At 35.2% G+C, this 24,068-nt stretch overlaps 1 protein-coding gene across 2 annotated transcripts in view; it reads left to right on the top strand.

Moving 5' to 3' along the window:
- The window catches only part of MARCHF7 (membrane associated ring-CH-type finger 7), a 42,552-nt gene extending 18,694 nt beyond the window's left edge, over positions 1-23,858 (top strand). Inside the window, exons 3-11 of one of the 2 annotated variants that reach the window (XR_014016563.1) lie at positions 1,610-1,799; positions 3,460-3,612; positions 5,230-6,331; positions 9,580-9,749; positions 14,954-15,063; positions 18,404-18,517; positions 20,001-20,049; positions 20,583-20,768; positions 22,559-23,858. Coding sequence is in view for 1 of the 2 variants with exons in the window: in XM_081243251.1 (XP_081099377.1) it covers positions 1,610-1,799; positions 3,460-3,612; positions 5,230-6,331; positions 9,580-9,749; positions 14,954-15,063; positions 18,404-18,517; positions 20,001-20,049; positions 22,559-22,617 (1,947 nt within the window). In the remaining variant the exon portion in view is untranslated. The remainder of the gene's footprint in view (positions 1-1,609; positions 1,800-3,459; positions 3,613-5,229; positions 6,332-9,579; positions 9,750-14,953; positions 15,064-18,403; positions 18,518-20,000; positions 20,050-20,582; positions 20,769-22,558) is intronic. The other variant, XM_081243251.1, reaches the window with a different exon arrangement.
- Positions 23,859-24,068: the final 210 nt, after the last annotated feature.

Raw genomic sequence — 24,068 nt, 5'->3', positions numbered from 1 at the left:
ATGGCACATAAAATGATTTCATTTTGAAATATCTCATGAATTTTATCTCATGTGCTATTCCAGTTCATTGATTGGGGGCTCTGTGGACAACTTGGTGTGAAAGGCTTGTGAGACCAAGTTTGTGCTAATCTGAGGAGTTCTACATTTAATTAGCAAAATATTGAACGGGCAAGGGATGGATGAAATCCTGATATGCCCATTCCTACATTTTCAGCTTTGCATCTTCTGCTTTTCCATGTATGTGCACAGTTTATTCTGTAGAGTTACCATGGACTAATACAGTTCCCTGAATGCATGCAGTATGCTTCTCATAATTAAAAGATAATCGGAGGTCAAGTAAGTAGTGATGCCTTAGAAGAATTCCCATGGCAGAATAGTTAAGACATCTTTTTGTCTTTTTGTATTGTCTGTCTATAGTCTCCTTCCTCATTTGCCTACTCAGTGAACTCCACCTATGGAGTTCATAGTTATCACTATGAATTCTCCCCTGCTTTCCTCAGACATAATTTTTTCTTTTCTGTAAAACTTTCAACATATCTCCTATTACAGTACTTACTTATAACTATTTATTTGTTTATCTGTACTCTAAAACTCTTTGATGGAACACATTATTTGGGCTCTTATGTTTATAATACTAAGGTTAACATAGACTGAATTTATGGCCCATGATAACATTCCATTTTTAACTTTTCTTTTGTCAAGAAATATAACACTTTAAAGAATGTTGTTTCATTTTAATATTCTTCAATAAAATGAACTACTTACCGTCTACTTACATGTTAAAATGGTTTATAAATGTCTTTTTTCCTTTACTTCCTAGAATAAAAGTTATTTCCTAGAAATAACTTTTATGTTAGTGGTAAGTGTCTTCAAGCAATTCAGAGATTATGCGCCAAATTCGTCCTTCTTGGTCTCTTTCTGTGTGTGTGTGCATGTGTGTGTGTGTATTTGTACATTGTAACTTCTGTGTTATTTCATGTTGTTGTACATATAATTACATGTTTAAAGAAAAAACCTTGAGCTTAAGAGTTTTACAGTATATAGTTTTAGCTGTTTCTTCCTTCACTGATGAAGAAATTCCATATATTAAGTTTTTTTTTTAGTACCATTTATAGTGTTTTACTGTATTCCTGAGAATGGACATAAGATCCAGATACATTTTATATTAGTTGAAAATCTTATTTTTATAGTGGAGTATTCACAGTCACTTTCTATATTGGTGCCTTTCTTGGTGTTCTATCTCTAAGAAGAGGAAACAACGTTCCTCAAAAGGTTAATATTAAACCAGGAAAACAAAATGATTACATATAAAGTTTTTACTCTTCAGTGTTTCCTAGACTAGTGTTTATATTCAGTTACATAGAAGACATAATCTAAATCAGATTGGTTACCTAGCAAAGTACAATTACAGTATAAAGTAAAGGGACAAGTGGTAGAAGGGAACAAAGACTGAAACACCTACGTGGTAGAAAAATTTGTGTCTGTGAGGAATGAATGGTCCTTGGGAATTTATTAGAGCACTGTAGATTCAATGTAATATTTAAATTTAATATTTTAAAATTGCAAGTGTTTTATTGTTCCTTTAAAAAAAGTTTTTTTTAACTTACAGTCTACATCAGCATCTGCGTTACCATTTCAGTCTACATGGTATAGTGAGTCTGAGATAACTCAGGGAGCACGCTCAAGATCTCAAAACCAGCAACGGGATCATGATTCAAAAAGACCTAAACTTTCCTATACAAACTGTACATCTACCTCAGCTGGGAGAAGTGTTGGACATGGTTTAAATGCAGTATCAGGTAATAATTAAATTTGTATAAATATAAATCACTGTATATGTATTTTGGACAAAAGCCCTTTTCCCAAGATGTAGTGTACTAATAAAATAAGCAAGTAGATTGCACATGAGACTGGGTCAGAAATAGAGCAGAGTTTCCAAAATCTTACCTTAAGTTAGTGCTAGAACTGAAATTAACTCTTCATCTTGGATTTTTGTTCTAAATTTGGTACAGATATCTTACACAAACAGGATATTAGCAGATTTTAATTAATTAGAATAGCTGATACGTATGGTAATAAAATTAGTAAAAGTGATATGTATTCTGCTGGTTATTATAAGAGGTAAATTTTTAAATTGTTACTAAGAAGGCCAGATTTACTGATACATGTTAAAAAATGTTTCCTTAGCATATTTTTTGTAAATAATAAACATTGTGCTATATAACATATATTTTCAGAAAATGTAGAAATTCTTTAGTTAAACAAAAAATTGTTGGTGGTATTCTAGTGGGAGTTCTATACAAGGAATTAGAAAGCTACGGTTCTAGTCCTCTATGTGACATTGGACAAGTCACTTTACCACTCTGGTATGGAAAGACTTACGCATAAAGCTCCGTGCTTAGTATCTGATACTCACAGATAACTAAGATACAGGCACACATTTGTTGCACAACTTGAAAAGATCTTTTGTTGAGAGGTACTTCCTCACTTATACTTCTCTTCAAATGAAACACTAGCCAATGCCTGAAATAGTTTTAAGGTAAGATAAAACTTGTGATGACACAGTTGGAGAATAAAATTCTTGAAATGCATATGTACTACTAATTGAATTAGTGTAAGCGATTCCTTTCTATTTCGATAGGCAAGACTGCCATGGGAAAGACACTGCCCATCTGAAGGATTTTAAGAGTAGTGTGATGGGTAAGAGCAGACTGACCTTAACTTTGTAGACAAATACCATTGTGTAGAGATACTTTTGTTCTCCTCTGGTCTGTGAAGGCGTAGCATTAACCCTGGGCCGTTTCCCTTAACGAAGGGAAATTATTAAGGCTATTAGGACTAGGAGAGGAAGACCCAGAATTTCAAGGTAAATGGTGAGGGGGGAAAGTTTTGAGACTTAGTTTTTAATTTCTTTTTAAATGAAATCATATCTAACAAAGTTTAGATTATAATTACAACGATACATTACTTCTTATCATAAGAATGAACCAAATATGGCAGCAATGATAGTTCTGGCAAAATAGTATTATAACCTACAGTATAACTTTCATTTCAAGATGGCTTTGATTTTGATTTTGGCTGTTCTCCAACATCACTTTGATCAACTTTTCATGAAATTCTGCATCTTTGGCAAGCTTTATATTTTTGTTCTGTAATCATTTTACATCCTGTTTATATATTGTATGGTCAGATGTTCTAGAGAGTGAGACATTGACATCCTAGATGGGGGTAGATAATAGTATTAGAGAAGGATGTGTTTGAGTAGGAGATAATTTTATAAGTGATTATTTCACTAGTGAATAATTCATGTTTTGCTCAGTTTTTGCTTTTGATTGCAACTGTGTAACTGGGGATTCCTGTAATAAACCATAATTACCTCTCTGTGTAATACTGAAGATCTGTTGTCATCAGAAACCTTGAAAGCTTTCTCTGAACTAAGACTTCTTCAATTATTTTAAGATTCTTCTTGGAGGCATAGTCAAGTTCCCAGATCTTCATCAGTGGTACTTGGATCATTTGGAACTGACTTAATGAGAGAGAGGAGAGCAGATTCCTCCATTAGTAATCTTATGGATTATAGTCACCAAAGTGGTGATTTCACAACTTCATCATGTATGTATAAACTATATTGTTATGCATAATTTATCTAATATTGTTACATTTTTGTCTTTGTATGTATCGTTAAGATCACAGTACAAAGGAATAAATGAAGTGAATATTATGAAGATTTAGGATACAGGATAGCTTGATATGTTTTCAACCTTATTTGTCGTTTTACTTTTAAAAATGTAAATAATATAAAATATTTAGATATACATGAGTATCCAGATTCTGTCTGCCTATAATTTTTTCACTCTTAAGAATGTATGTTTTACATATACTTGATAATTCTTGTATACTACAATATAATTTGCCTTGTGAATTAACTAAAACTTGAAATCATCATCTTAAGACATAACTTAGAATTACTTTAGTTTAACATGAATTTGTCTTTATTTTCATTTAGTTGAAATAAAGACCCACACTGTTTCTGTCAGTGTACATAAGCCAAAACTTTTAAAAAATAGGAGTCCAATGCACTGTCCATTGTGCGACAGAGCCACCTTAAAAAAAATAAATGCCATAAAACAATAATACTAAATAACTGAAGATAAAAGGTGCTAATTGAAGTTGACAAATATAACAGACAGAAGTAGAATTTGATTTACAGAGAAGAAAACACATTTCTATTTAAAGGTTTAACTAGATTATTTTAAATAATCCTATTGGGGCAAGCCATTGCTTTATTTAAGACAAATGAAAGCATCTTTTCATTTGCTTGGCTTTGGGTGGAGGAACTTTAGTAGACAGTGTCGGTAGCTTCTCGGTTTTGGGGGTAAAAATGTGCAGAATAGAATTGATTTAGTCCCTAACAGTTAATCTTTCCATGAGACACATGTATTAGCACAGTAGCAATCTAGCTGTTAAACTAGATGTATGGATGAATATTCTTTATGGAGGAATGCTGTGGTATTTCTCTTTCCATTTGATGATTAGAACCATCAGTAGTATATTATTAAAATCGCAGATGCCAGGGCTCTCTTCTGACTCAGTATTGGGAAAAAAAATAAATAAAGCATAGTTATGTCTGATGAGTAACCGGGCATAAGAGTCACTGCTGTTAACTTGAAAGAAAAGATAAAACATTGGAGAAATTTTGAACTGTTAGCATGGTTTGCTATAAAATTACAAGGGTGATAGTATTTATATGAAATAACTTTTGTTCTTGTTCCAGAGTAAGAAAAATCTCCAAAACACTCTATTATTATTTTGCTTTTACTTGTTATGAGTCATTTACCTTGAATTTGTTTGCGCATTTAAAATCCCGTATCCATTTAGATGTTAGATATTCTTCTACCATATCAATTTCTGATTAATAAATTCAACTGTTTTGCCTTCATCAAGTTGGTAGATTGATGTTTGCCTCTCATAAGCTATAATACATTTCTTTTTTAAAAAATTTGTAATGCTGACTTTATACAGCAGTATTGGATTTTACCAAAGGTATAGAAAGATAGATAAATGTTTATTTTTTCTGTAATAATAGTTAAGCTGTGTAGTTATAATATGCCAGTATTCAGTTTGAATCCAGTGTTTAATTTTTGCAGTGATTAGTGGTTAATAGACACAACCTTAATAATGCACAAATTTTTCATGTAATTGACTACCTTTCCTTTCTTTCAAAAATAGATGTTCAAGACAGAGTTCCTTCTTCATATTCACAAGGAGCAAGACCAAAAGAGAACTCATTGAGCACTTTACAATTGAATACATCATCTACAAATCACCAAATGCCTTCTGAACATCAGACCATACCATGTTCTAGGGACTCTGGTAGAAATTCTTTAAGATCAAATTTTTCTCCAAGAGAATTAGAATCTCCCCAAAGCAGTATACAGCCTGGATTTTCTTATATTTCAAATAGAGGTGAAACATCAACTATAGGCAGTTCAAGTAGGGTTGGCTCATCTCAAAGATCATTTCAAGAATCTTCTGACAATGAAGGTAGACGTACAACAAGGAGATTGCTGTCACGTATAGCTTCTAGTATGTCATCTACTTTTTTTTCACGAAGGTCTAGTCAGGATTCCTTGAATACAAGATCATTGAGTTCTGAGAATTCTTACATTTCTCCAAGAATCTTGACAGCTTCACAGTCTCGTAATGCAGCATCAGCTTCTGATGGTCCTGATAATAGGGCATCCGAAGCTTCTCAGGGATTTCGATTTCTTCGGCGAAGATGGGGTTTGTCATCTCTTAGCCAAAATCATAGCTCTGAGCCAGATTCCCCAAATTTTAACCAAGAATCTGAAGGTAGAAATACAGGACCATGGTTATCTTCCTCACTTAGAAATAGATGCACACCTTTGTTCTCTAGAAGGAGGCGAGAGGGACGAGATGAATCTTCAAGGATATCTACCTCTGATATACCATCTAGATCTCATATTTTTAGAAGAGAATCAAATGAAGTGGTTCACCTTGAAGCACAGAGTGATCCCCTTGGAGCTACTGCCAGCAGACCACAAGCATCTGCAGTACCAAGCAGTGCTGCTGCGGGTGGCTCCATATCGGATTCGGCTCACAGTGGACGAAGTACAGGAATAACAGGGATCCTTCCTGGTTCCTTATTCCGATTTGCAGTGCCCCCGGCACTTGGAAGTAATTTGACCGACAATGTCATGATCACTGTAGATATTATTCCTTCAGGTTGGAGTTCATCTGATGGAAAAAATGATAAAACTAAAAGTGTACCCTCAAGAGACCCAGAAAGACTGCAAAAAATAAAAGAGAGGTAAGTTTGAATACCTGTCTTAAGCCTGTGAAGAACAGATGAGAGAACTGTTTGTTTCTAAAATGGTTTCTCATAAGAGTGATGTCTGAAATTTCTTACCTTAAAATTTACATCCAGTAAAATGTTAGCGTCTTGCTCAGAGGTAAAATGGATGAGAATTAATACTGGAGGTGGGCACTGGGGGTGTAGATTGCATTGGGAAATAATCTAAAGGTTATTTTTAACCAGCTTTGGCTACAGATACATATAGATATATGTATATATAAAATATACAAAATCTTAATATACAAATATACAAATCTTACATATACAAAATCTTAATCTCTTACCCTGTTTCTAGGTAGGCTAGTGCTAAATGGGATTGGTAAAGCGGCCCAAGTCGTTGTGGATTATCAAGACAATGTTTCAGCCTTTAATAATATCATTTATTGGGACTTGCCTGGTGGTCCAGTGGCCAAGACTCTGCGCTCCCAATGCAGGGGGCCTGGGTTTGATCCCTGGTCAGGGGACTAGATCCCACATGCCACAGCTAAGAGTTTGCATGCCGCAACTGAAGATCCCACGTGCCACAACTAAGACCCAGTGTGGCAAAATAAATAAATAACAAAAAAATAAGATCATTTATTTACCATTTATTTGTATTTCTCACTTCAAATCTTTTTTAGAATGAGATAAAATCGTTTCCACAAATTTTTAAATTTAGTTTTTGAAGTCTAAATATATACTGAATATTCTTTATATATTGCGACTATTTGACAGAGATATCAGTTTAAATTCAGGACTTAGAATCTTTTTATTCATGTGAAATCTTTTGTAGAGTTTAGTTGCTTAAAAATCCTTGGGAAAGGGCTTCCCTGGTGGCGCAGTGGTTGAGAGTCCGCCTGCCAATGCAGGGGACACGGGTTCATGCCCTGGTCCGGGAAGATCCCACATGCCGCGGAGCGGCTGGGCCCGTGAGCCATGGCTGCTGAGCCTGTGCGTCCAGAGCCTGTGCTCCACAACGGGAGAGGCCACAACAGTGAGAGGCCCGTGTACCGCAAAAAAAAAAAAAAAAAAAAAAAGATGAAAGATCTGAGATTTTTCACTCCAACTTATTTTGTCATGTAAGTGTAGTTACTTAGTTTTTCCATCTATTAAAATTAGTTTTATGATAAAATGGGATAGGATAGTACGTGTAAAATATACTTGTAAGAAGAAAAGACGTATGTAAAGCTAAGGTCGTTTGGTGTTTTGTTTTTTCTTGTTCTTAAAGGCTCCATGTAATGGAATTTTGGGGGAGCATAGTTGTTACTATCATTTTAGGGTCTTTTGGTCTTTAAGAGGAAATACATTCAGATCTTGCTCTGGGGAATAAAGGGAGCTTCTCATGCTTTCTGAGATATTGAACATTGACTAATATCTTCCCACTTTTCCTTATATAGGACAAATTGTTACCGTGTGACTGTTCTGTTCTTTTAAAATTTGCTCTTTTTCGTTTCTTGTAGAAAGATTTACTCTGCCCTGGTAGTGTTAGCTTTAATGTTATTACAGGAGCTCCCTCTAATTGCAAGCTATCTACTGAGTAATGTAGTAACTATTATATTTCTTGTGCTCAAAGTTAGATTAATTTGAGTGCAGTGGTGTAAGTAGGGCAAAAAATTAATTTAGTGATTTCCAAAGAGAAACTAATTAAACCATCAGCACCCTGTCTGGTAAGATAGTTTAAAAAGCAGCATTTGTTGGTTATTTTGACAGAGTTTATATGTGTGTGTGTTCCTTTATTACATATTTTGCTTAAAAATGAGGATTATAAGATACTTTACAATTAAATGAATAAAAGTGTAAAAAAATTGAGTCTCCCAGAGTAAAAACTATCAACCAAAGAAAGTTATATCTAAAGGTAAAACATAAACGTTAATGCTTGAGGTTGTATCTCTGGTTAATCCTAGGCATGAAAGTCACCTAAAAGTACGCCTGTTCCTCTTTCCACACATCTTTTGCTAAACTCATTTGGAACCCATATAATCCAGGTTATATTTCAATAACAGTTTAGCATACTGTATCATCAATTTACTGAGTACCTTTTTCATGTCAGCAGTGGACTAAGGCAATAGGGATTTTAATTTAAAAAACTACTTGTCTTACAGTGATCATCCTGCATTTAAATTAAGCAGTACATGTTGGCCTGTGAAATAGAGGACATAGGTTAATGGAAACTGCTCCACACTTTAAAAGCCTACCCTTGTAGAAATTAGGATTTAATAACATCGCTGGGGTGGGGAAAATGAAAAATTTTTAAATCTCTTCTTTTGTTTTTTTTATTATGATTTAATACAAAAAGCTTATCAGTTTAAACATATGTGGCTCTGCTAACATGTAAATTGAAAAATCACAAGTCAATATTTGTTTAATTCATCAAACTTGTCTTAAAAGTTTTGGGGGGACAGGGACTTCCCTGGTGGTCCAGTAGTTAAGACTCCATGCTCCCTATGCAGGGGGCCCAGGTTCGATCCCACTTGGGGGACTAGATCCCACGTGCCACAACTAAAAGATCCCGCATGCTGCAACTGAGAGCCCACATACTGCAACTAATAGTCCACATGCTGCAACTAAAAGATCCCGCGTGCTGCAACTAAGAGCCCACATGTCACAACTAAAAGATCCCGCATGCCACAACGAAGACCCCTCGTGCCGCAACTAAGACCCGGTGCAGCCAAATAAATATTAAAAAAAAAAAAAGTTTTGTAGGGACAAAAGTGATGGGTATATAAGTACATTATCTTTATACTGTTGGAATTGAAATAGTCTGTGGTACTGCAGAAATTAAAATCTTAGTGAAACTTACAAATTGATTTTGAAAAATATGGAATTTAAACTGTGGTAGCAGGGGCGGGGTGTGGTGGCAGTGGGATGAATTGGGAAACTGGGATTGACATATATACACTAATGTTTATAAAATAGATTAATAAGAACCTGATGTATAAAAAATAAAATTAAAAAGAAATAAACTGTGGTACCAAAGACAAAATTACTTAAACCATTTGAAGATAAATAATAGGATAGCCTACCTCATTTACCTTTAAAATATTTATTATAATTTTTATTCTTATTGATACAGTTTTTCTTAGAAGTTCCTGTTTACTATTATTGTTGTTTGCCTTTTTTCTACCCAGAGAGACCGTGATATTGTTTGGGATTATGTATGACTGGAAATGACCAACCAGGATGGTTTTGTTAGCTCTGTTTAGGAAATGTACCTTCTTTTCCAGCCTCCTTTTAGAGGACTCTGAAGAAGAAGAAGGTGATTTATGTAGAATTTGTCAGATGGCAGCTGCATCATCCTCTAACTTGCTGATAGAGCCATGCAAGTGCACAGGAAGTTTGCAGTATGTCCACCAAGAGTGTATGAAAAAATGGTTACAGGCCAAAATTAACTCTGGTAAGATTTACCCTTTTGTGTATTTTGTTTTCACAGTTTTTCCAAGAGATGCACGTATGTATACATTTTAATTAACAAATACGGTTATAATTTATTGATTGTCAAATTTATACTCTTATCAAAAGCATCAATCATTTTTTGAAGCAAAAACATTGAAGAGCATTAGTCTTGCTTCATAAATTTAACGTATAGTAATGTTTTTTATATTTCATTTACTGAATAATCTACTCCCATACATGTATAGTGCGACTGTAATTTGTTATTGTTGGTAACCCTTACATCATGCAATATCTTTTTGAATCAAAGAAATATTCTTCCTGTTTACCAACAATGTGTCCTTGAGAAAGATTTATTGTCTCTAATGTTGTTATGCAGCAATAAGATTACTGTAGGGAGTCATTGTTTATTAAGTGCCTGTTATGGAGCCAGGCATTGTTCTAGATGTGGGATATAGAGAACAAGACAGACAAGGCAGTTGCTCTCCTGGTGGGATTACGTGTTAAGGAATGCCTTGTTGAGGTGAGGACATTTATATTTGAACGAAGAGGAGGTAGCTATTCTAGAATGAAAAGAAAAGCATTCCAGCACACAGAACTAGTACAGAGACTTTAAGGTGGGAATGATTTAGGTGTGTTTGAGGAATTGAATGAAGGCCCAGCGTGTCTGGAGTATAATTAGTAGGAAAGGAGAGGGGCGATAAGTTGAGGTAAGAGAGATTAGCAGAGGCTAGCTCATTTAGGACTTTGAAAGTTAATGTCAGAAGCTTAGATTTTTAGGTAAGTGTCGTGGGAAGCCACTGAAGGTCAGGGGAGTGAAGTGATCTTATTTATATTTTGGCTGCTCTGTGAAGAGTGGAGTTTAGTGGGACAAGAGTAGAAGCAGGGAGGTCAACCAGGAATCTGTCTTTACAAGAGGTAGTGATGGTGGTGGTAGAAATGGATGATGGATTCTGGTAGGTTTTGGAGGTAGATTCTATTAAGACTCGCCAGTGGATTGGATGTGGTGGAGTGAAGGAGAAAGAACACTTAGAGAAGCTCATATTTTTGCCTTGAGCAACTAAATAAATGGTGGGGCCATTTACTGAAAATAAAGAAGACTGAGAATAGAATAAATTTGGGAGAGGAAACTGAGAATTCTGTTTTAGAAATATTGTATTTGAACTGTTTATTAAATAACCATATGGAAATGGTTATGGGCAGTTAGCAAGACAGGCGTGATGTTTCAGGGGTTTTAGCACAGAAAATAACAGTTTTAGGAATCATGAGCGCATAATATTTTAAGATTTGAGATTAAGTAAGGTCACTTGAGCAAGAGCACATATTAAAAAAATGAGCCCAGGGCTTCCCTGGTGGCTCAGTGGTTGAGAGTCCGCCTGCCGATGCAGGGGACACGGGTTTGTGCCCCGGTCCGGGAAGATCCCACATGCCGCGGAGCGGCTGGGCCTGTGAGCCATGGCTGCTGAGCCTGCGCTTCCGGAGCCTGTGTTCCGCAACGGGCGAGGCCACAACAGTGAGAGGCCCGCGTACCACAAACAGCAACAACAACAACAACAACAAATCTGTGGCCATGAATATGATTTAAAAGTGGGATTGGGATACATGTACATTGTTTTTAGAAGCAGTTTTCAGATACTTGGATACAAATGAGGATTTGAGTTCCATGGGGTTGGGACCTTTGCCAGGCAAGTATGATGAAGGGAGTTAAGGGTGTTTGTAAGGCTGTAGTTGTGGTGAGCCTAGAAATTAGACAAAATAAGGAAGGGAGTAAGGACATTAGGAAGTGGATAGTGAGAAGTGGTAGAGTCAGTGTCTTTGAATCTCAGTGACATTGAAGAGAATTGCCAGAGTAGGTGAGCTAAAATGATGAAAAGTTGTAGGTGCACAGGAGAGGATGCTTAAAATACGGATTTTAGGAGTAGTGTAGTACACTGCAATGACAGGGTCAAGGGTATGACCATAAAGTAGGTGGCTTAGGTGGGGAAGGGTAATATTGGAAGCAAGGATGTTGAGGAAGTCAGAATCAAATGTGGTCTTATGTGCATGTTGAAATAGCCAAGAAGTAAGTTGGGTAAAGAAGAGACATGCTAAAGTCATTAATGAATGAGGAGGGACTTAGAGTTTCAAAACAGCAGTAGGTGTGGGGAGGGGCCATCTATCCCTCTTTTTTGGTCCTGAGGTACAAAGCGTTGTGGGGAAAAAAATGGCTGCAGAAGAGTATGTATCAGTTTGTGAGGAGGCACTGTGGTTCAGGCTTGAAGTTGAAGAGATAATTCGTAAAGGAGATTGGTTAAGAGGAATTTAATGTTAGACTATTGAGTACCAGAGGACCTAGTGAAATGTTACTGGTAGGGTAAGAATGTGACTAGTAGGGTGGGAAATTAGATCAGAGTAATAAATGTACATAATTGTGTGAAAAGGACAGTCTGATGATGATAGCTGGGTAGCATAGGCAAACAGGTTGTGAGGTATGATGGTATTAATTTTAATAATCTGTTGGAGGAGTTTGAGTAACCTATTCAAACTGGAGATTACGAGGCTAGTGGGAAACTTTTTTCCTGCAGCAAGGTTAGCAAAGGCCTCCTTGGGGTAGGGGGTTATCTTTTCTTCTAACCTAACCTGATCCCAAACCTGTGGGATGGGCTGTCTTACTTGTAGCAGCCTCTTCTTGGCTGTATAGTGTTATGACAGCCTCATAGGCTTTATTAGTCACCACCCTAGGGTGTTATTAAGATAAAATGAGCGCTGAGCATGGTTCTTGACACTTAGCAAGGGTCCAGAAATGTTAGTTATTACCAAATTGAAAAACAACTTGACTCACCTTCTGTTATATTTGCAATTGGATTGTTAGTATTATGTAGGCAGGAAAACAGATAATGCAATATATTGTCTAAGAACATTGGATTTTTGGAGTTAGACATGCTTAGGTTGGCATATTGACTCCAACACTTAACTGCAGGATTTTGAGTAAGTCTCTTTTAACATTGGTTCTGAACCCTGGTTGCTGATCAAAATATTAACCATTGGAGTTTTTAAAAACATAGATGCCTCAGATCCATTCCTAAACATTTTTAAGTAGGTCTGGGGTTGAGCCTCAGTTCCATCATGAATAAAATTGAGTAATAGCTTGTTGTTAAGGTCAAATAAGATGATGTTTTTGAACAGTTTCTCACAGTATTGTGAGAAACTCATAGTAAGTACTCAATTAAATAGGTTTTAAAGGTAATAATAAGTATTCATGGTCAAATGAATGTTAAGATCTCAAGAACTGAACCTTCCTTTTAAGTTTCCACAAGGCTTTCTCGTATTTTCATAAAGACCCCATCTGGTAGGTGATTCTCTGGTAGAGATTCATTTAAACATTTATTAGGCAGCTACTATATATGGACTGTTAAAACTCTACAGGATGTTCAAAGATGAATAGAATATGTCTAGTACAAGTTTAGGCAGATGCAGTCAGGGCCTACTGATTGAGCTGGAGTGTAAAGGACAGAGTCCTGGATTAAAGATTGTAGGGATAAATGGGTTCCTCCCACCTGCGAATGGCCTTTTTGAACAACTTTGGTAGGCCACTTGTTCCATGGAAGAGAAAAATGAAACCCTAAGATGTGATAGACTTTGTGGTTTTTTTTTTTTTTTTTTGGTTAAAACTGAAGCTATCTTTTTTTTATTATTATTTTTTACATTTTTATTGGAGTATAATTGCTTAACAATGGTGTGTTAGTTTCTGCTTTATAACAAAGTGAATCAGTCATACATATACATATGTTCCCATATCTCTTCCCTCTTGCATCTCCCTCCCTCCCACCCTCTCTATCCCACCCCTCCAGGCGGTCACAAAGTACTGAGCTGATCTCCCTGTGCTATGCGGCTGCTTCCCACTAGCTGTCTACCTTACCTTTGGTAGTGTATATATGTTCATGCCTCTCTTTCGCTTTGTAAGACTGTTTTAATGATATCCAGTGTCCATATTTTATGACCATCACATTTTTCCTGCTTCTGAATCAGAAAATAAATGTCTGATAAGAGAAAGCCTTCTAAAGTTTCACATTCTTTATATTCTCCATCAGGTCATAATACTATGGACTTATCCTAAAATCTCCAGAACTTCTAATCTATTTTGGCACATAACAAGCACTCAGTAAATGTTAGGTAAATTGAATCTAAATCTTTATCTTGTTTATGCACATGACTTGCTCTAATTTTTAGTACATTTTTTCATTTTAAAACCCTGTCTAAAAGTAAACACAAGGGGGAAAATGGCTATATATTTAATTAGACAAGACCTACTTAATTGGAGCCAGAAGCTTAGGAGTTAACCAAATGTTGAGTGCCTATAGGGCAGGCGGAATTTTATTTAATTGTGGTAAAATACATATTGATATAGCATGAAATTTACCCTTTTAACCATTATTAACTATATAATTCAGTGACATGAAGTAGATTCCAAATGTTTTGTGACCATCACCACTATTTATTTACAAAACTTTTAAGTCATCCTAAACAGAAATGTTATACCCATTAAGCACTAACACCCTTCTCCCCCTCCTCCCCAGCCCCTGGTAACTTCTGATCTATTTTCTCTGTGAATTTGCTTATTCTACATATTTCTTACAAGTGGAATCATACAACATTTGTTCTTTTTGTATCTTATTTGTGCCTTATTTTACTTAGTGGTAGCATGTATAAGGACTTCATTCTTTTCATGGCGGAGGGGAGCTGTTTTTATCTGAACAAAGGTGGATCCCTTTTTTTGCCTTCTGTCCTGCAGGGAAGACACATTTCTTAGACCACAGAAGGTCTTAGTATATGTTGTCACATTAAAGATACTAGCCTGAGTATATGTAACTGGTTGTTTTAGATACCATGTTTTCTTGGCATCTTGCCAGAGTACTTAAGGAAGTAGGAAGTACAGATAACATTCCATTGTCAGCTTCCCATATCAAAATGTATGAGCATCTGGGGGGCAGTGGAAACCACAAATAATGGGTGGAGGCTTAGGTACCACAGAGTAGGACTTGACATGCACATCAGGTGTTATTGATTATTTTAGGAGACATTACTGGTTTATGGTCGTAGCACAGTCTCCCTGCTATCTCTTCCTCCCTGCCTTCCTTTCAGTTTTCTGTATTCTAAGCTTAAACCTACAAGGAAAAATGTTTTGTGGAGACCCTGCAAAATTAAGCTTTACTTGTAATTTTTTACCAGGTTCTTCGCTAGAGGCTGTAACCACCTGTGAACTCTGTAAAGAGAAGTTGCAGCTTAACCTGGAGGATTTTGATATTCATGAACTACATAGAGCTCATGCAAATGAACAAGTTAGTATATTTTGCCTAATTTACCTTGGTAAGTGTCTATTCTGTGCTTAAAGGACAACTCTTGAAGAAAAGATTAAATCATGGTCAGAAAACCTGCATTAAAATAATAATAACAATTTTCATTTACTGCATTAGGTATGATTTTATAATTTTTCTTTACTTTCCTATAAAAGTGAAAGGCAAAAAAGCAAGTCACAGGTTTTAAATTATTAGGGTAAAATTTATTATGTGGTTCCTAAATAAAAGTGAAAATAAAGGCTTATTAAGTGGTCCCCCTGGGCTTCCCTGGTGGCGCAGTGGTTGGGAGTCCGCCTGCCGATGCAGGGGACACGGGTTCGTGCCCCGGTCTGGGAAGATCCCACATGCCGCAGAGCGGCTGGGCCCGTGAGCCATGGCTGCTGAGCCTGCGCGTCCGGAGCCTGTGCTCTGCAGGGGGAGAGGCCACAGCAGTGAGAGGCCCGCCTACCGCAAAAAAAAAAAAAAAAAAAAAAAAAAAGTGGTCCCCAAATAGGCATGCTAAGAGCTGTCTCAGTTGTGAATACCTCTTAGTCCTAGAACATGATTGAAACACCAAGCCCTGGATCTTCATCCTCTTCCTTCCTTCTTTCCTTCCTCCCTCCATCCCTCCCTCCGTCCCTCCCTCCCTTCCTTCCTTTTTTTTTATGTTAGGAATAGCTTTTTATGTGCCTATCTGCCCCCATGTTCTTCTACTATCCTGGTTCCCTCCACTCTCCTCATTCCTACCTCCAACTTTATGTTGAACAACTTACTTATGAAATCTTTTATTCCAAGTTCACATTGTTTATAAGTTTTCTTTTAGTATTTGTGTCATTATAGTCTATTCATATAATGAATAATCTGATCTTATTAAATTTTATTTCAAATATTTTCTTCTCATTTCTCAGATTTTGGGGTATTATTGATAACTGTTTTCCTCCTAATGATTTGGTCACTAATGTTTGTTTCTTGAATTTTTAAATTAAAAACATTTTTTGAGATGCTTAGATAGGTAGAATGAAGAGTTCAATATTTTCCCCCTTTTCTTCCTCCTAAAGGAAAATTCTGGGGAAAAAAGATGTTAAAGGAGATTACAAGGATGACTCAAGAGCCGTACTCTCCAAGTGTGCTTAGCATAATTGTTATAAAAAGAGATATGATGGTGGGAGAATGCATGAATGCTTGAAAAACACTTTAAGGAGTAGTGGACACCCCCCTTTTTTTGATAGAGGTAGAGTTCACATAAACATAAAAATCATTTTAAAGTGAACAATTCGGTATATTTGCGATGTTGTGCAACCACCACCGCCATCTACTTCCAAGACACTTTCATCTCTCCTAAAGAAAATCCTGTACCCGTTAACCAGTTGCTCCCTGTGCCCCCCTTCCTTCGGCAACCTCCAACTGCCTTCTGTCTCTCTGGATTTATCCATTATGGATATTTCATATAAATGGAATCAAGCAACATGATCTTTTATGGACACCTTTTACTTTTAAAATGTGGGAATAATGAATACCCTTTGAAAATCTGATTAAAATCACACTCCTAACAAAATATACAAAGACACAATATTTGTATATGATTTAAGGGATTCCCAGATCCTTTGAAGCTGATTACTTAGATCCAGGTTAAGAATCACTGATTTAATTAATGAACCATTAAGGCAATTGATGTAGCATAGATGCTATTCATACTAATTATTACTTTATTCTTTAATGAGCCACTTGTCCAAAGAGAGTAGTGTTTTCATCAAGGAATTGTCTTAAATCCCTAAGGAGTCTCTCCAGACAGCTGAGCATTGGTATTTTAAAGAACAGGGGAGGGCTTCCCTGGTGGCGCAGTGGTTGAGAGTCCGCCTGCCGATGCAGGGGACACGGGTTCGTGCCCCTATCCCGGAAGATCCCACATGCCGCGCAGCGGCTGGGCCCGCGAGCCATGGCCGCAGAGCCTGTGTGTCCGGAGCCTGTGCTCCGCAACGGGAGAGGCCACAGCAGTGAGAGGCCCGCGTACAGCAAAAAAAAAAAAAAAAAAAAAAAAAGAACAGGGGAAAGAGTATGTAAAAATAGAACGATGGAAAGAAAAACATTTTTTTTCATCTTCTCAAAATGAGAGTAGGTTTCAAAGGATGGTTTTCTTCTGCCATTCTTCCTTCTCTAGGTGCTCCATCATGTCTCTTAAAGGTGGTTCTTTGGCATTTCGATTCAACCAGGAATGTTTTCATGGTTCTCCAAGGATTTAATGACCCCACAATCTTAAATTTAAGTGTGAGGAAATATTAGGTGGAGTCATTGTAAAAGCAATGACAGTCTTGATTCAGCTTCCTGGCTTTAACTTCTTTGTTCTGTGTGAATCTTGGATTCTGGGGGCCCCAAGAACTACTGTCATTTGAAATGATTAGTTTAATGCAGTTTATTTCCTCATTGTCCAATGGCTTCAATTTTTTCAAGGTGATAAGCATTAAAATTAAAAAAAAATTTTGAGGACATAAATTTATTTCCTTTTAAGTTAAAAATAAGAAAAGTAAGTGAAGATTTAAAGAGAGTTTTAATAAGTCAATTTCAAATTTCTTGAATGCTCTGTGGAATCTGATAACCAATTACTTGCTGAAGTTGTTACTAAGAACGTATAGTTCTTAACTTCAGATGAGTTAATTGCCAGAAATGGTACAACTTACAGGTAGTTCATTGTATAAAAATTACAGGATAGATTAGATTTTTAATAACACTATATTCATGACTTGTATTCTTAGCTTCAGAACAACAGTTTTGAACCAAAGGGCAGTTTTTACCCACTATAAATTTCTATGTGAATGATACGAAGAACAGTTACTCTATTACCTTTATTAGTTCATTTTTATATTTGCTGTTGCCTTAAAGTTAATTATATTATGTAATAAACACTTGACCCATTTGACTAGGTTTTAATTGTATAATTTATTGATTTAGCTATAGATGAAATGATAATTTTAAGTAAACATTTATAGCCATTTGTATTAATAAAATCTGTTAGGCGCATTATAACTTGATAGAACCAGAGCATTCATTCTACCATCAAATGAGTTAAAAGTCCCACTTTTATATAAATTACATAAAAGAAGACTGTATGAAAATAAAGAGGATATTCACACACCTATTTGTACACCTTAACAGCATTAGTAAAATTATGAAATTATGGAGGGTAACTATTTATTTCTTGGTTTAATAGATGATGCTGTATCTCTTACTAAGACTGGATATGAATACATTTCCTCTAGTTTCTCAGTATACTTTGGATGTCAGTCTGTTGTCTATTAATTTTTCATTCTCCATATTCTTCCTTTTCTCGTTTGCTTCCCTTTTGAAGGCTGAGTATGAGTTTATCAGCTCTGGTCTCTACCTAGTTGTGTTATTGCACTTGTGCGAACAAAGCTTTTCTGATATGATGGGAAATACGAACGAACCAAGCACACGTGTCCGAGTAAGTAACCTTGGAGCAGGGGAAAAGGGAGGATGTGATGCAACAAGTCTTTGCTTTGGAAAGCAGATTGTTTTATATGTTCACAGTCTATTTCCTTTGGGGAGTTCTTACATTAAAATCTTTCTTAAAATTAAAGGTACTGTAGATTTAATAGAAATTGCTGTCTGCCTTACCTCTGTATCAAGCAGCCTGATTTTCTCATAAAGCTGTTCTAGAAAAAGAAGTAATTTTCTAGCTCTTGAAGGTGATTGGAATATATTTCAGTGAAAAACAGGGACAGAATTGGAAGTACTAAGGAAAATGCTCTTTTTAATTAAAAAGCAAAAACAAGATTCAGTATTTTAACTTAGAAACCTGAAATTGAACTCCAAAAACTGAAAGAGTATGGGAAATTAACTTCGATATATTTGTTACTATCTTGTAAAAGATTACCAGTGTAGTAGTTTTTAAGCCTCCATATTTCAAACTACTTAAGATCTGGACTATTTGGTATTTAGTCTATACACTATTGCCTTAATTTAACACTTAAGCTAGCTGTTTGTTAGGTATTTTTAATTAAATGCTACTGTTATGGAAATTTATACTCTACTGTCTTGCCCATTTTATGTAGCAGGGACTTGAGTCTATATCTCATTACAGTAGCATTCTGAACACCTAATATCTTGAAATGTGTTCATAAACACATCCTTCAAACTATTTTTTTATATAGATGTTCTCTTGGTGATGAAAATTTAGTAGAGTTTATGGTGAGGTATAATGTTTCCATTATATTTTGAAAATTATCAAATAGCCAATTCAGTGTATATGGGTAGAACATTTTTCTGTAATCATGTAAACATTATTCCTGTGAGCCAGTTGACAGATTATTATCATTCAGAGAAAAGAGAACGAACTATCAAGAGCTTTCAGAATTTGAGCAAAGAGCTCTTGATTTCTAAACAGGCAACTTATCTCTTCAGAGTGAACGAACCATATAAAGTATATAATAAGATGTGTTGAATTCATGCCTTTGTAAAAGGTATACACAAGTTAATAATAAAGTGGAAGTCACTTTTATGATTTTTTTAAAAGTACAGAGTCAAATGTAATACTTCTAGGCAGGAAAATACTGATTTATCATTTTAACTGACCACTAAAATTCACTTGGGTCCAAAATGCAGAGGTTTAATTTTTTTTTCTCCATAGTTTTTGAAAGTATTATATCGATGCAAGAAGACAGCGGTATTCATAGAATATTATATCTGCTCCCAATTTCTACATGATTAATATATGATTTTTACATAGGTAATAATGATTATATAAGACATTAAAAAAATCATATCCTTAAGCTTGTAAGTTTTGATGTGGGGGGAGAAAGACCCCCTATTTAAAGGCTTAAAATTATGTTTGACTTTTAAGTAGAAATGAATCTCTTATACTGATTCTCTCTTTAGATCCATTTGCTACATTTAAACTACTGTATTTCTTTCTGCATTGTTTCTAGTTTATTAACCTTGCAAGAACTCTTCAGGCACATATGGAAGATCTCGAAAGTAGGTGGAATTTCCCCTCCCCAGACTTGTTGAATTTACTTTTGCAAATTAAACCCACAGAGCAAAACCTACATATATATATATATACTCTTTCTACCAAATTAGAGCTTCATTTATAGGCTTAATAATACCAGAATAATTGATTTGGGAAAGATGGGTTGGGCAACTGACACTAGTTTTTCAAGAGTCTATTTTTTAAAAATTAAATTAATTTTAATGTATGGAAGGGTGTTATTTTAACCATCGATATTTTATTTAAAATAAAAAAATATATTTAATCACCTTAATTTTAACACTTTTAATGTTAACACTTTTTTAGAAGAAGACATTTAACTACTAATCAAAACACACTTCTTTAGATTTTTTTGTGTGTGAAATTTTACTTGTTCTTTAGCTTTGTTAGGTCATAGAAGGTGTTCCCTGGGTTTATATATAGGTCTAGGAATATAATGGTGAAAGAGTCCTAATTCTGAGTCCCTAACAGAAGCCATAGTTTTTTTGTTTTTTTGTTTTTTTTTTTGCTCCTTGTTCAGGTCCTCATGGACCTTTAATAGGCAGCCAGCTCCGCCAGCAGCTCCAATCTCTTAAGATCACGTTCCAGCTTTAGAACTTCTGCCTGGGCTCCTATGTGAAGGCACTTAATGCCCAAATCTTTACAGGCATCTGCACAGCTTACCCTCTTCTCAAAGTCCTACAACCTCCAGGGTGCTTCATACCAGGTGGGCACAGATATTGGTGGCTCTGGAACAGTTCCTGGGAATCCAAGATTACCCTACCTATTGTGCTTTTTCACCCAAAGCAACTGGCATCCCATGATCAGATTCCAGTACACTCTTTGAAGTGTTTTTATATATGTATTCTCCAATTGATTATCTTCTATACTCATCTTCAAAATACTTGGACTGTTAACCTGTAGTGTGCATAATATTTTTACCTCTAGAGAAAGCTTAGCATCCTTTGAAGTAAGGTTTTTTTAAAGTTTTAAAAGGATTAGAGGTACAACTAGGTAATGCATTTTCACAATTTTAGTTAGTATGTGTGGAAATGGTATATAAAGGAATCAAATGGTATAATAAAGTGGGACTTCTTTAGTGTAAATCTTTTTTTCCTTCATACCTTCTTAGTTCAGATCCATCATATTAGCTAATACAAAGATTAGCTCTGTCTTTTGTAAATTATAATTGATACTTCGTCAAATGTGATGAGAGTAATTTGTTGCAGTGTACATTTTCCCCAGATTGCTTTTTTTCAACTAACATTCTCATTTAGAATTTAGTTTTCTAAACATATAGGAGGGTCTACTCCCAACATGTGAATGAGAGGGAAAAGATGAAGTTGAAATATATACCCAGACTCAACTGAGAGTGAAAGATGTGGGTGCTACAAGTTAACTGCTAAGTACTAGAGTATTAATACATTCTGAAAATTGGTTCTGACTGAATTTTCTTCTGTAGAGTTAATCCAATAGAAAACATGAGAAGTTCTCTGAAAAGCTATTTTATTTTTTAGTTTGACATTTCTCCATGATACTGCATAAAAGTTAAGCATAGGATTTACTCTTCATGAGCTAACTATATACTTGATATTTATTTAAAATGGATTTTAAATTTCTGCAAGGTAAATATATGGAGATTGAAGTTTCATCTATATGTGTTGCATAAAATTTTCTTGTTGATTCCATTTGCTGGTTGCCCTTAAATTGTCCAGTATTAAATACAAGAGTGTATATTTAACCTTTCTGCCCTTGATAATAGGGGAAATGCTGGTAGGATGTTTAGTGAACTTCTGTTTTCCTTCACATGCAGACAGTTACATAGTCTTGTACTTACTGTGTCCTTCTTAAATACGTTCATGGAAGTTTTATATTAAACTCTTGAGCCGCTAATGACTCTAAAATAAATTGAGGTCGGACATGTTGCAAGAGTGACAAATTTCTGACAACGTGGAGGCATAGGAATATCTCTACAAAAGGTTTTTACTAAATCCAATTATATTAACTTAGGCTGTGTCTATATAGCTTTTTTGACTAACTAAATAGAGCTTTTTCTTGGCATTGTATAGACATAGCTCTGATGTAAATTTCAAGAACACCCATAACCTATTATCTATGTACATTTTTTTTCATTCTCATCGGATACATCAAACATGCAGCGGTAATAAGCCAGATTCTACTCAGGTGTGTGAGAGCACTTGCCTTAAGTTTACTTTTTCTTTCTCTAGTGTATTTCTCATTAGCTACTATGAACACAAATTGATCTCAGAAACTTTTTAGATGTTCTCCAACCACATTTTTAAACATTTTCATTTTAATAAAAACTAACAGAAGAAGAAAGTGTGGGGGTGGGAGCGTTGTAGACGGACCTCACCCACAGTCAGACCACCCTAACCCTGGCATATACTACACTGGGGTTTTTATCGTACAAGTCATTGCTGTTCTGGCTTCATACTTAACACTTCCATTCTCATCCCCCTTAAAATCATTCTTGATCATCCTGTTTTCTTTCAACAGCTTCAGAGGATGATTCTGAAGAAGATGGAGACCATAACAGAACATTTGATATTGCCTAACTTCATATGAGACAAATGGATGATCTGTGAACAGTGTTTATTAAAACTGGCAATTAAGTATGAATTAATTTTCTGGGGAAATACCTATTGAATACATTTACGGTCTATATATATATAGAATGAAAAAATATATATATATACACACACACATATTATGCATGTATATATATGTTCATTCTCAAGTGTTGCTGAATTAAAATTCTGCTGGGCCTTTTAACATGGCCAGTGAATCTGATGTTTATAAATTGGTAATTAAAAGTATTTTCCTTTTAGATGAGTGGGGAAAGTGTTACCCTTGTTTTAAATAAGCAATGCTGACAGCCGTTTTTTGTGTTGTGATTACTGTAGTTATATTTATGAAAAAAGGTTGGGTGTTTTAGTCTCGTTAGTGAAAAAATTGGGACAAAATATGCTTTTAGAATAAATTGCCAAATGGCACCTATTTTTCTTTTTAAAATGCCTTAAGTTGCGGTCTCATTTTCATAATCATTTGCTTCCAGTGTTTAAAAAAAAAAAAGAATGGGGAGAAAGTTAAGAAGAGCATTCATTATATTAGGTTTCCAAATTTAATTTGAATTCTAAATTCACTTAGCAATGAAGTCTAATTTTTAAAATATATAAAGTGTACAATGGGTGAATTTTTGTATTGATATGCAAAATGCAGATTATATTTGATAGGCCATAGTATGTAGATATTCCTTTTAGGAATACTACAGCTGTAAATTATGTCAGAATTGCCAGTCAGATGCTATTTGGTTAAAAATATTATTGCAGTCTCAAGTTAATGAAATATTTTTAAATCCCACATTCAGAGTTTAAAACACTGGTTTTCAATGTTTTTTAGTATTGTCACTTTATAGATAAATATGATATAAACTGTTTGGATCCTGGTAATTTTTAACTGTTTCTTGGTAATTCTAAGCATTTATTTGATGACTTAATATTTTTCACTACCTTTAGAGAAGAGATGAACATTAACTGTTCACCATACTGTGGTCCTGAGTTGTGTATATGTCCATAACACTGTATATTTTCTCTGTCAACACCCTTAGGATACACTTAAAAACGCCTTCAGGCGGGTTTCAGGTTAAATAAAGTCTTTTGTCAAGCTACTTTTTCAGAACCTAAATAGAAACCATGTAATTTCTCACATGTGAATCAACAGTTTGCCCACATTCAGTCAGATTGTTGGTCTTAATGTAAAACTTCGGCTTGAAATAAAGTGCATACTGATTGATTTACTTTATAGTTTCAAATGTTTCCTTTTAAACTGGTAGTCAAAGAAGCCTTCAAACCTTATAGCCAAGAATCTTATTTTAAATCCCATTTTATATGAAATATAATTGTTTCTAAAACATTTGTTCAACTGCCTGTTATCTTTGCGTTGCCTTCCTTAAAGCAGATACGCAAAATTTAAGGATGCCAGTATCAGTATCTATTCTATAGGTCTT

This window comes from Mesoplodon bidens (genome assembly GCF_964165515.1).
Source record: "Mesoplodon bidens genome assembly, chromosome: 8".
Taxonomy (NCBI): Eukaryota; Metazoa; Chordata; class Mammalia; order Artiodactyla; family Ziphiidae; genus Mesoplodon; species Mesoplodon bidens.
The sequence above is the reverse complement of the archived record's forward strand: the minus strand, read 5'-3'. Positions and strand labels throughout refer to the sequence as shown.